Raw genomic sequence first — 12,447 nt, forward strand, 5'->3', positions numbered from 1 at the left:
GAAACAGAGAAAGAGGTAAAAAGAAACACTGACACATCTATGGATAACCAAACAGGAATATGGGAAGTGAAACCAAATGTGGCCGGCAGTGTACATTTTTGTTCATTTAGAGAATAAACAAAAATGAAATCAACAGGTTTGATTTTTACAAGCACCTGACCTAAGTTGGCTGCACATACAGTATGTACTTCCCTTCAAAATCTTATTTAATCCTATCTTAACTAGGTAAGGTGATCGAGCATACGTTCTCATTTTTATCAACAGACTGCTGCATACAGTTGCATACAGAAATATATACTATTGTGTAACTAAAATCAATTTATCCCACCATTTATAATAGTCGTGTTTCCATGCATCAACTCTTTTTTGACAGAGGCAAAAAGCACCTCAAGCAAGCATAACCTTTTTGCACAACTGAGGAAGTTTGCCGTTTCCATACGTTTGTGGAAACACAAAAAAAGTGACACAACACAAAAATATTTTATGAAATAAAATGTTGCCAGTAACACCATGAAAAGGGACCACATCTTAAAGAGGTATTTGCAAAATATTAGTTCTTCTATGCCAATTTTGTTTTGTCTGAGGCCTCATGAGCAGCAGACTCGGCTATACAAAGTGGCAGTTACAGTTAGGCTGAACTGTTGCACAAGACTTCTAACATTTGAACATTTCAACATAGTATTCAGTTGTTTAATCTCCTCTCCTGATGTGTTTAGCGTCTCACATACTCTGACTATGGCTAGTTGCCTGAAACACAAACCCTTAAGCATTAATTTAACAGTTTAAGTTTAATCGGTAACAAATGTGCTGAACAGCCGAGCTTAACTGCAAACACTGAGCACTTAATGCACAACTTGCATGCCTCGCTTCGCCTCATGGTCAGGCTTTATGAGAGTTCCAACACTGATGAACTGATATTTGCTTGATACTTCACATTTCCCTTTCCCTCATCTGCAATCTCTTTAAGTACAATAGTGCTGTAGAAAAGGAGAACTGAACTCTAGAGCACCTGTTTACAAGACAGGCACTTTAACCAACTAAGCCACAGCGCCCTGTCAACAGCTCATTAAGGAGCAAAAGATTTTTCATAAAAGCAACACAATCATCATAAATGTATTGCTTTTGGTGCTTCTGAAAGCAGAATACAAAAAGTATGATGCACAACATGATAACTCTGATAGAATTACAGCTGGACTTGATGACTTGGGACAAGTATCGTCTCAGGCCACACGTGAACCCTTTTTTTGTACATGATTTTAAACTCCACCAGTTGTTCGATTTGATATGAACAAGTGGAGGTGCAGTGCAGCAGAAACAGAAGTTTGTAGGTCTCAGTAATTATTCAGGGAGAGGATAGCACTTCACATTTACTGATTCCTATCATCCACAAGTCCAACTGCAACGTAGAAAAGGCACTGCTGAGATTCGAACTCAGGATCTCCTGTTTACTAGACAGGCGCTTTAACCAACTAAGCCACAGCGCCACACAGCTACCTTTTGTCCACAACTTTCAAACCTCAAGCTTTACTTAAGACTGACATACTAAATATAAAAACATCAAATAAAAAGCAGTATATCCACATTTCTATGTTCCTCCTGGGGCTCCCCAGTGCTGCTGAAAATAGAATATGAAAATATGATCGACATGATAACCCTCTTACAGTAACTGCTCAGCCTATGACAATTTTTGGACCTAAAACTACAGGCCACAAAGACATGACAAACTTCAACGTAACACATACACTGTACATACATTTGCACAGCAGGTAGCTTAAAATTACAAAGTGGAGCAATGCAACGTGTACAAAAGTTAGTAGGTCTGAGTAGTTATTCGGGGAGATCAGTTCAACATGAGGCTAAGCACGTATTCAGAGTCCAGACAGTCTTACCTGTGCATAGTCCCTCTCCAGCTGTCCCTTCTTCAGACTGTAGCTCCTACAGAAAGAGAAAGAGACAGATTTGTGTCTTAGTATAGTAATCGTATTATAGTAATAGTATCTGTACTGTACTGAAAAAAGTGTAACCACTATGTTCGGTCTCCTCAGACATCTCAGGAGGGGACCTCAACATTATGCAAAAGACAAATCACAGTTGTTGGTTGTTTTTTTTACAGCTTCTTTATTGCCCGACAGCTCTTTCTAAAAAAAAATGTTTTAAAAAGCTCTCTAGTTCTGACCCACAAACCCCAACAAACTTTCCCCTTGTCCTCTCTACTTCACACAACATCCTGGCAGCAGAGACAGTGGAAGCTTTTATCACAGCCCAGGAATGTGCAGAATGAAAAACACAACATTAGGTATACGATTACACAGGCAGATAAATGTACCGGCACTGTTTGCTGAATGAAAAGCAGCATGTATACTGGACATGACATGCACAAACATTTTACCAGCATAGTTTGACATAAATTAGACTACTTGTTTTTAAATATTGTTTATAAATGACTCCTACTAAAGCTGCCGCAGTACACTAATTATTGTTAACCAGACCAGATCCCAGTTTTAGCTAACTTTTGACACGCCATGGCTAAATACTGAACTTGAAAAGACCGCCTTCGAGGACTTATATGAAGGCTTTTTTAAAACTTGATCTCATCTGATTTAATCTTTTTAGAGATGTCTGTTTCTGATGCTGTTTGAAAGTGTGTGCTTTTGTGTGACTGGCTATGTTTGTTACGTGTCTCCTCAGAGTCTCAGATCTTGATCTCAATAAGATTACATAGAGGACTTAACAAAATAAAGTTTCATAAAAGCAACATATTGTATTGAACCACCACAAGCTTTTTGCCTTTCAGACAGAAATAAATTATTTTATAGAGCAATCGTGCTGGACTGTAGAAAAGGCACTGCTGCAGCTTGTTTGGGTTTCTCAATGTGGAAGGAGATCTTTACAAAAACAACAAATAGTGTGGACAGGAGTCGTCTTCACATAAATGTGGGCATAGCGTGGAAGTGGTTTCAGAAACAACCTGATCATTAGCATGATCGTTTGCTCATTCATGTGTAGATGTTCAGGACTCACTAGTCCACTTGGGAGCTTGCATTTCAATCGCTTCTTAAGTGATCTGTATTATGTGGGAAACAACACATAGACGATTGGGCAGACTTCTAAGACCGGTATTGACAGATGCAAGAGACTCAGATCTGGATTTAGTTAGTTAAGTTAGTTTAGTAAAAACATGAGACTGCAAGAAATAGTCTCGATTTGTTTGGACAACTGAATCATAGCTCACCAATTCAAATGTACCTAACGCAAGAAGAAACCTTTCCGACTCCAGGCATCCAGAACTGGTTCTCACCCACAATCCAAATATCTACCACAACATGAAAGCACAGAGCAGTATTTGTTTAGCTGGGTGTTAAATTAACATGGCTTGCATAATTCAACGCTGCGTGTCCTCTGGCTGTTTTGAAAACGGAATGGCTTGAGGCCTCTTGCTAAGTGCAAGTTTAACTCATCTATTAAAACAGCATAGGATATATGTAGCCCAAGGAAACATCCTACATGTATGTGATAATAAATTACAGGCTTTTTTATTGTAGTTCTAAATTTTATTGTAACTTCAACACAGCAAATCAGTGCTGTTAATAAACTCCACACAACAGACTGTGTGAGGGAACTTAACAGCTACAATGGAGCCGTGGGGGAAGACGCAGAGGAAGACAACACTTACTGTAAGCGCAGACAGCATAATTACTGCCAAATCTCAGTGCTTCTTGTCAAACGTTTCCAAAGGCATCATTTTGTGTCAAACCTGCTGTGTTCCGTCTGTTTTATAAACAGAGGCTGCTTTAGATTTAGATAACAGCTAAAATCAGACATGAGAAAATCTTATTGACTGAAGCACCAAACTGCAATAATTCCAACTGTCAATGATCTACAGCAAGCAGCTGGAGCACGTGTTTGGTGTTTAACTCCACCCCCATGCATGTCAGTTGAAATACTCTCTCCCCTCCACAGACACTTCCACCACCACCCTTCAGTGCTGTGTCTGCTGTGTAACTCACACATGCTCCTGCAGCACTGCAGGCCTCGTTGGCGCAGTAGGCAGCGCGTCAGTCTCATAATCTGAAGGTCGTGAGTTCGAGCCTCACACGGGGCATAACTTTTCAAAAGGAAGTGCCTCTCAACTGCAGCTTATTACCAAATACAAATTTAAACGTGGAAAGGAATTTGGTGATTAAATCCATCCATTGAATTCCCATGACAGAGACTTATTCTAGATAGGAATAATTCTGTATGATCCCAACAATAATGTGATCTCTCACATCAAAATGAACTGAACATAGTCACTCTGCTTTGCAACATGACACTTGACGATCACAGACGTGCATGTGAGAACTGCAACGAGTCTGTCTCTTGACTCAGGGCATTAAAGCTCTCTTTCTTCTCACTGTTGGACAGATGTGTGTGCACAGCTCCAAACTAAACTAGATCGGCAGTGACAGCCGTTTTTATTCTTCATGTCAGTATCGACGTGCTGAAATACAAAACCCTGACGAACACGGTTCTGTTGTTATGTAAGGAGCCTCTTGTGTGGAACGGAAATACTATTTCAGATGTTAATTATCATTAATTGATGTACATGTACAAACATACAAATGTACAAACTAATCTATTGCACCTTCTTTCAACAAGAATAGATCATGTTTCAGCCATAATCAGCCTCCATATGTTTCTAACGTCCACTTTTTTCAACCAAACAAAAATGATATGCATACAGCCACAACCAAAGTGATTGCAACTGACTGCTTGTGATTGGAATCACTAAAATGTTCCTGTTGCTAATCCACCACTGATACAAGACTTGTGCTGACCATGGAAAAGGCACTGCTGAAATTCAAACCCTAGTTATTCAGGCAGAATCAGTTGCTGCGATTACCACAGTCTTGTGCGGCAGTGTGGGAGTGACACTACGTGTCTGTAGAAAAGGCACTGCTGAGATTCGAACTCAGGATCTCCTGTTTACTAGACAGGCGCTTTGACCAACTAAGCCACAGCACCCTACATACAGCACAGTATGCGTGACATATGTCGCAGACTGTACGTATAGTAAGTACTGGGGATGCTTCTTGCTGCTGCTGTGTTTGAGACATTTGGCAAGTTATCAGTATCAGAATCAGAAGTTACTGTCAAAAGCAATGTTGGGATTCGACCCCAGGATCTCCTGAATTATGTTGTAAAATCTGTCACTGGTTTTCAGCCTCAGAAAATATTAAACTGCAGAGGAATTTAACCAAATGTTTTAAGCTGTAACTAATCAAGCACAGTTTTCTGAGTATAACATTGAAAAAATAAAGGATTTTTTTTAGTTGGTATTTTAATTTGGTTGACAAATCCAGCACTGGGACTTTCGTTTTATATGACCAGGTGTGTATATCGCTTCACGCTTTGTTAGGTATAACATTTGTTTATATATAAACACCAAGTACCTTTTAGACAACTGCTGTTCTCGCTTCAATGCCAAATTTGGTCTGAATGTAATGGCACTTCACCTGTTCCACAATGTCTACCAGTTGAATTGCAGTGTAGAAAAGGCACTGCTGAGATTTGAACTCAGGATCTCCTGTTTACTAGACAGGCGCTTTAACCAACTAAGCCACAGCGCCCTACATGCAGAACACTATGCATGACATTTGTTGCATACATCACTTTGTTAGGTATAACATTTGTTTTTATATAAACACCAAGTACCTTTAAGACAACTACTGTTCTCGCTTCAACGCCAAATTTGGTCTGAATGCAATGGCACTTCACCTGGTCCTAAATGTCTACCAATTGAATTGCAGTGTAGAAAAGGCACTGCTGAGATTCGAACTCAGGATCTCCTGTTTACTAGACAGGCGCTTTAACCAACTAAGCCACAGCACCACAAATATGTGCAAATTATGATCCTTAGTTGGACCACTGACCCATCATCATGTCCTCTTTACACGCATGATGCATTTAAAAACACAAACAAATCATGGAATATCATCCAACATGATAAAAATCAGGAACTTGAAATTGAGAGCAAACCTCAAGTTAGGTTACGGTATTCATTGGTTAAGAGTGTGGTGTCCTAGCACCATTAGCCTAGACTACAACAGAAACATAGAGTCGTTAGTAATGTGTGGATGTATTTATTGTGAGGTAATATAAGACACTGAAAACCTATGTAAAAAATCCAGCTTTGTTTTCAAAAACGGTTTGATGTATAAAATGCCTTTAGGCACCAATTCATACAAGACCTGTTTCTATACACTCACACTAATTAATAGTAGTAGTGAGTTTTATGCTTCCAGTCAATATTCTTGGTCAAGGTCTTTCAGAAAAAAAGTGTAAATCCTCTTGTCCAGCGCCCTACATACACGTGGGTATGCATGGCGTAAAAGTCGTCGCGGACTGTATGCATGGCAAGAGCACAGACTGCGCATCCTCTTGAGTACTGGAAAGGAGTGTGGATCAGAAAATGCAGACCGACGCGGACCCTCAATTGTACTATAAATGGAAGTGCGTGTGTGACAACAAGTCCGAAGCTGTCCGCGGATGCGGAAAGTATGTCCGGGGCTTTAGAGAGCAGTGCTTGCTTATTTATTGGAACAACACATTCAAAACATTAATGTATAAAAATATAAAACAAGAAAAGCAGCAAAGTCATTTAAGAAGTTGGAAAGAAAAAATGCTTGATTGAAGACACTTTTACAGTAATAGCAACTGACCCCTTGTGATTAGAGTCATGTTTTCAGCACCTCACCTACTCCACATGTTGAAGAAAAGGCACTGCTGAGATTCGAACTCAGGATCTCCTGTTTACTAGACAGGCGCTTTAACCAACTAAGCCACAGCGCCACTTGAGAAGCTAACACTGCCAACAGAAGACATTTCATCAGTATGCCTTACAACCTTTGCTTGAGAAATCTGGCTCATTTCCAACTGAAGACATCTTCATCTTGCATCTGTGTGATGGAATATGTAAAATAACTTGGAAAACACTGTGAAAAAGTGGGCTGTAACTGACTCACTTTACTTGAACTGAGGTGATTCAATTTCAGTAGCTGATACGAGTAGTGATGTGTGTCTAAGGAACCAATCAAATTAGGAATATTTAATAAACCAAAACACACACACACATACAGTGCAAATACAAATATGAATGCTGGCTCGTCCACATTCAAGCCCAGCCCCAAAATAAGCTTTTTCTGCTTTGGTGTCTTAGTACTGCAGTATACTTTGTAGTACTACTAAGGGCCTCTGTAACATACAAGTCAAGGCAACACCACTACACACACATAGACACACACAGACAAACACACATCCTCACCGGGATCTTTGGACATGTCTAGGCTTTTATGCCACCATGGTTACACTGCGGCACCCAATTACCAGCTAGAAATATCTCACACACACTATGCATGTTTTTATGGTGTTAAGACAGAATGAAAATAAACAGAGGCAAAATTTCAGGTCTTGAATGGTTATTGAAATCTAAGTTTTATATATATAGATGTGTTAGTGTAGCAAGGATATACTCTATTTCTCCTAAGATGCTTGTCTGTTCATTTGTTCTGCCCAGTCTTTTTCTTTTTATCCCTAAAACCTCTCCATACCCTCCCTACACCTCCGCATTTGTGTCTGCCTTCTCCACTCTTATCCCTTCCTCTTTTGCTTTCTGAACTCTGCTTTCTTGCCCTCTCTTTCTCCATTACTCCCTCATATCTCTCTCTCTCTCTACCGCACCACTCTGTCTGCCCATCATGTGTATGTTTGTAAGTGTACGTATGGTGCACGAGTCAAAAAGCAGTGTCAGCATCAGCTGTGCATGAAGACGAAGGGGAAAAAGAAAATGCCCAGATGAGTGTGTGTCTGACAGGAAATACTTAAGTGCTTGAGAGTGGACAGTAAGTGTATGTACTGTATGTGTGTGTAGAAGGCAGAGAGAGGGAATGATCAAACGTGGGAAAACAGCTGAGATCAATGGTTTACAGGACACAGCCTGAGATCAGCGACAACAGGATAAGCAACGTGAGTCACACACAGAGACAGAGGCGGTGGAGGGTGGTCATGTTTTCACACTGTGTGATCGCCACAAGACATAATAGAGCAGATTCTGAGCAGTTTTTCCTCTGCAGGAGGAATAACTGCGGAATAAGCAGGCATTTGGACAAAAATATTCACTACTTTATTTCATTTCAAAATAAAATAAATTTGATAACTGGTAAGCAACAAAATGAAAAGATTGAAGTGAATGTTATTGATTAAAGAGAGTTCCCACTCCTGTAAGTTCATTCTTTAAGGGGCTGTGTGCTAGCATTAGCTTTATACAAACCCACCCCACCAGTTCTCTTCCCACACAAAATTGCTAAAGCCAGATAATTAGTAAACCCCTGATGGTGTGGTAGTAAACTAAGATAAAACTACAGGTTTAAAATTTAGTGACAGCTCTCTCTGACCTGTTCAGTTTTGCACAGAGCAGTGCAGACCCTCCATAGCCTTAAAAAATCAGTTGTTAGGGCTAAATCGGGCTTAAAATTGGGGGTGTGAATAGTAGTTAAGTAAGACACCAAATTCCTACCTGTTTCAAAGGCCTTGGGCTATAACCAACCCTGTGCTTTGACTTTCATGTGGTGGGGGTCAAGGGAAAAGAGAATTTCAGTATCAAAACATTATTATTGAGGCAAAATCAGAAAATGGAAACAGGAGCGGATAGAGTTGACCGTGATATACCAAAAACAGTCTGTCAGTTAGACTGAAGCAGTGTGGCCATAGCAAACTATTGTTCTGATCAGCTGTCGTTTCTGAGACTTGAGGCGTCAAGAGATCTCTGTGGACACATGAAGACATTCCTCAAACAAAAATGCAATTTCAGTCGTCAGTGAAACACAGTACAGGATAATTTGAACACTTGAGTCTGTCACAGAAAAAGGCTTCTGCACTGACTGACAGCGTAGTGCCTCTGTTAATTAATCAGAGGAAAGTGTATCTGTTGCCATTGCTCTGACAGGGACTAAAGTTAATTGAGCGTAGTGTTTTCTATTATACGAATGCTGAAAATGCTGCTGTGGCACACAGGTAACAATCGAAAAACAGAAATTAAAATAGTGTAAAACAACCAAATACAACCAAATATCACGTTAATTACATAGACGACTCATTGCTCACATTCTCTGCTACCTTTTTGAAAAACCTGACCATGTTGGTAATGATAAAAACCCTTTAAAGAGCACTGTATTAAATGTGCCACTGCTGGAACAGATTATTTTCGGTTGCTAAGAACATAATTGTTTGTCTGGTTATTTTTCCCAGAGGACAAAATATTAGAAATTACTTTCAGTATAATGCAGTTCCAATACAACACCACAAACTACAGCCTCCAAAATGGCGACACAGTCTGACACAGTTGAATCAACTGTCTGACACAGTCTCAATAAACACTGAATAACATCAACTTCATAAAAGTAGGATTTATTGCAGGACTGTTCCATTATGTTATTGTAAGGATGTTTATACAGCATTATTCTGGCATTTCAGTGTACCAGATACTGTAAAACAATTGCTTTGTGGGACACAGATGAGGTGGTTTAGTTTATGGTTGGTTAACATCTATTATCTGACCCTCTTTATTATTTAAACAGAAACATGTTTTAATGGCAAATCACGGTCTTAATCATACAGTTATGTAAGTCCTAATGGCATAATAGGCAAATGGTGCCTCAACTATCTGCTTAGGAAGTGGCACGTGTTTAAATATATTTTCCTCTTAAAATAAATAAACAAAGGTTCAGTAGGTCCTGGTTGAAGAATCATCTTTGCCTCATTTTGAGACAGAAACAACCCTGTCAGCTTCACCCCCCTGGGCCTAGTATTACCTGTGGTTTTGAGTAACAGCAGAGGCAGTCTGTGCTGTCATTTGGCCACCTAAATATATTGGGAGGGTGTTGAATCAGCATTGCATTCATGTGGGTCTTTTTTCCCCAATGAGTCCTTGATTCTCTGTTCCTCCCCTCCTCTTCCTAAATTATGGAGGCTGTAGTGAAAAGCATTAATGAGGACTCTGATAGCAATTTGGGTTCAAACTGAGGAGACTAATCTAGCTACTCAGCATGGAGACCCATTAGGTTTTAATGATATCTGCAGATAATTCCTACGATTTGGTCAATAAATTTGACTGAAACACAAATTTCATTTATACCAATATGCAAATGTAATACACACAACACACAGACGTGTGTGTGGGGGGGGGGTCCTAAACTACATCAGGGCCCCTGTTCTAGTCCAGTCTAGTCGAGGCAACAGCTACAAAAACTGACACTTTCATTGTTTTCTCACTACTGTCATCTCCACAATTGATGATGCTGTTTGTAGTTTCATTCACTGATCCAAATCTACAGATAAAACCAATATAACACGACTGCTATATTGAAAATGTGCTATAGCTCAGTATGTTCTTATTCCGAATGTGTATGTGTGAATACAAGTATGTATGGCTTGCCTTGCCATTTTTGGTTTGCACTGGGTGATGTGTGTGCATGTGTGTGTGGCTGTTGAGGCAGACATAAGGGTATGGGGGATTTAGCTGGATTGAGGACACCAAGTTGAATCCCTTAGTCCACCAACTCGTCATCGTTTTCTCCTCTCTCTCTCTCTCCCTTTCTCTTATCCTCTCTCCTAAGACTAGTCCAGCTAAAATGCTGTCCCAGCGGATTAAATACACAGCCCTTTCTGTTTCTTTCTTTCTTTATTTTGGTCTGTCTTTCTTTCTTTTATCTTCATTCTTCCCTTTTATCTTTTACAATTGGTACAAACACATAGGCTGAATGCACGATAGCTAGCAACTTGTGTATGTGCATGTGTGTTTGAGTGTATGTGTTGATTAAAGCCAGCCTGTGGATTAATTAGGGTAAATAACCTCAGAGCAGATTTGGGGATTTAAGAGTTAAAATCTACTGTAGGCTTTACGCAGGAAAATGTGTGTCTGTCAACCGTGTATGTGTTTCATTATATGGCCACACTTTCCTTGTCCTGTAGGGTCCAGACTTTCCTTGTCCTGTAGGGTCCAGTTATTTAGTTGACATGACATTAGCACCTTTGCAAAAGTCTAGCCAAGTGATCTACACAGTTTGCATAAACAATTTCAGAGGCGCAGTTTCAGTCTAGATCCATCAAAAGTGCATTTTCTTTCCATTAATTAGCATTACTGTAAATGTCCCAGTAGTCCATTCACACACTGTTAGCAGGCAGCTTTGCAGTTATCAACTCTGCATTCTGACCCTGGCTGGGGACAGGTCAATAACTGCTTCTTCCTGTGGAAAACCCTGCTGCATTATTAACATTACAGTCCGGCCAGTTATGGACACATTTGTTAAAAGAGCTACTGCTTGATCACTGCTTGACTGCTTGGCTACGACTAACGATTATTTCCAATATTATAAATGTGTTGATTATTTTTACAATTAAATCATTAATTGTTTATTCTACAGAATTTCTGAAAATAGGAAAAACTGTCACAATTGCCCCAATGCCCATTTTCTTCCTGTATCCTTCTCATGTGGGCTACATGTAAACTATTTTTGTCCATTGAACAGATCAGTCATTTCAGTGGTAATGGGGAAGACAGTTGACAGTTTAGCCAGCTGCTGCCTTCTAGCACCTCTGGTACTGCGCTGCTGAAAAAACAGCTGGTTGTGACAACAGTAACGGAGGTCAAAGTCAGCATGTATTGAACGGCCATCTTGCTTCTGATTTGAATTTCAGATAACACTAGCCCGTCTGATCTTTAATGACAATCTTACAAAAATATCTCGACAATAAAGTCAGATGAGTGCCACATCACCGTCAGAAAAACTAGTGGGGCGTCAGTGTCTTGCTCAAGGACACATAGACAAAAAGCAGATACTTGTTGCTGCAGAGGCTTGAGTCCAGGTTTCCAATCAAAAGGCTGTCTCCCTAATCACTGCACCATGAGAATGTGTCATCAGAAATAATTACAAAACATTAAAGGCTAGAGGAACGTACTGAGAAAACACTGCAGGAAGCGTCTTTCAGCCATGAGGATGACAAAGCCAATTTGAAGATCTTTACCCAGTGGCATGTAGCGCCATCCCTCACTGACTGAAAGAACTAACACATTGTGGTTGCATATGCTAAACTGCCTCTCCCTCTCTCCCACAAGTGAGACCAGGGCCTTGTTCACTCTCCAAAACCCAGCAGCAACAAGGCAATCTGTTCTCAAACAGCTGGAACTGCCCCCAAGAGTGAAAGGGGGAGAAAGAGAGAGGAACGAGAGGGAAGTTTCAGAGAGAAGAGGTAGTGAAAGTGTGAAAATGAGAAAGAGAGAGAAAGACAGGGATGAGGCAGAAAAGCAGAGAGTATTAGACAGTTTGCTGTCATAAATAATCAATGCTTAGTCAACACAGAAAATGAGAGTGTGTGAAGGAACCAGGATTTCCTCCCATTGCCAAATCCAAA

At 40.1% G+C, this 12,447-nt stretch overlaps 1 protein-coding gene and 6 non-coding genes across 7 annotated transcripts in view; 1 reads left to right on the forward strand and 6 right to left on the reverse strand.

The window, feature by feature from the left end:
- LOC139285074 (F-BAR and double SH3 domains protein 2-like) overlaps nucleotides 1-12,447 on the reverse strand; it is a 58,357-nt gene that overhangs the window by 41,217 nt on the left and 4,693 nt on the right. Inside the window, exon 3 of the mRNA XM_070905518.1 lies at nucleotides 1,890-1,935. Within this exon, the coding sequence (XP_070761619.1) occupies nucleotides 1,890-1,935 (46 nt within the window). The remainder of the gene's footprint in view (nucleotides 1-1,889; nucleotides 1,936-12,447) is intronic.
- On the reverse strand, nucleotides 1,411-1,484 carry trnat-agu (transfer RNA threonine (anticodon AGU)). The gene has a single exon. It is a non-coding gene; the product is annotated as a tRNA-Thr (tRNA).
- Nucleotides 4,030-4,102, forward strand: trnam-cau (transfer RNA methionine (anticodon CAU)). Its single transcript has one exon. It is a non-coding gene; the product is annotated as a tRNA-Met (tRNA).
- trnat-agu (transfer RNA threonine (anticodon AGU)) lies at nucleotides 4,931-5,004 on the reverse strand. The gene has a single exon. It is a non-coding gene; the product is annotated as a tRNA-Thr (tRNA).
- Nucleotides 5,536-5,609, reverse strand: trnat-agu (transfer RNA threonine (anticodon AGU)). The gene has a single exon. It is a non-coding gene; the product is annotated as a tRNA-Thr (tRNA).
- trnat-agu (transfer RNA threonine (anticodon AGU)) lies at nucleotides 5,798-5,871 on the reverse strand. Its single transcript has one exon. It is a non-coding gene; the product is annotated as a tRNA-Thr (tRNA).
- trnat-agu (transfer RNA threonine (anticodon AGU)) lies at nucleotides 6,758-6,831 on the reverse strand. Its single transcript has one exon. It is a non-coding gene; the product is annotated as a tRNA-Thr (tRNA).

Source organism: Enoplosus armatus, chromosome 5 (assembly GCF_043641665.1).
Source record: "Enoplosus armatus isolate fEnoArm2 chromosome 5, fEnoArm2.hap1, whole genome shotgun sequence".
Classification (NCBI taxonomy): Eukaryota; Metazoa; Chordata; class Actinopteri; order Centrarchiformes; family Enoplosidae; genus Enoplosus; species Enoplosus armatus.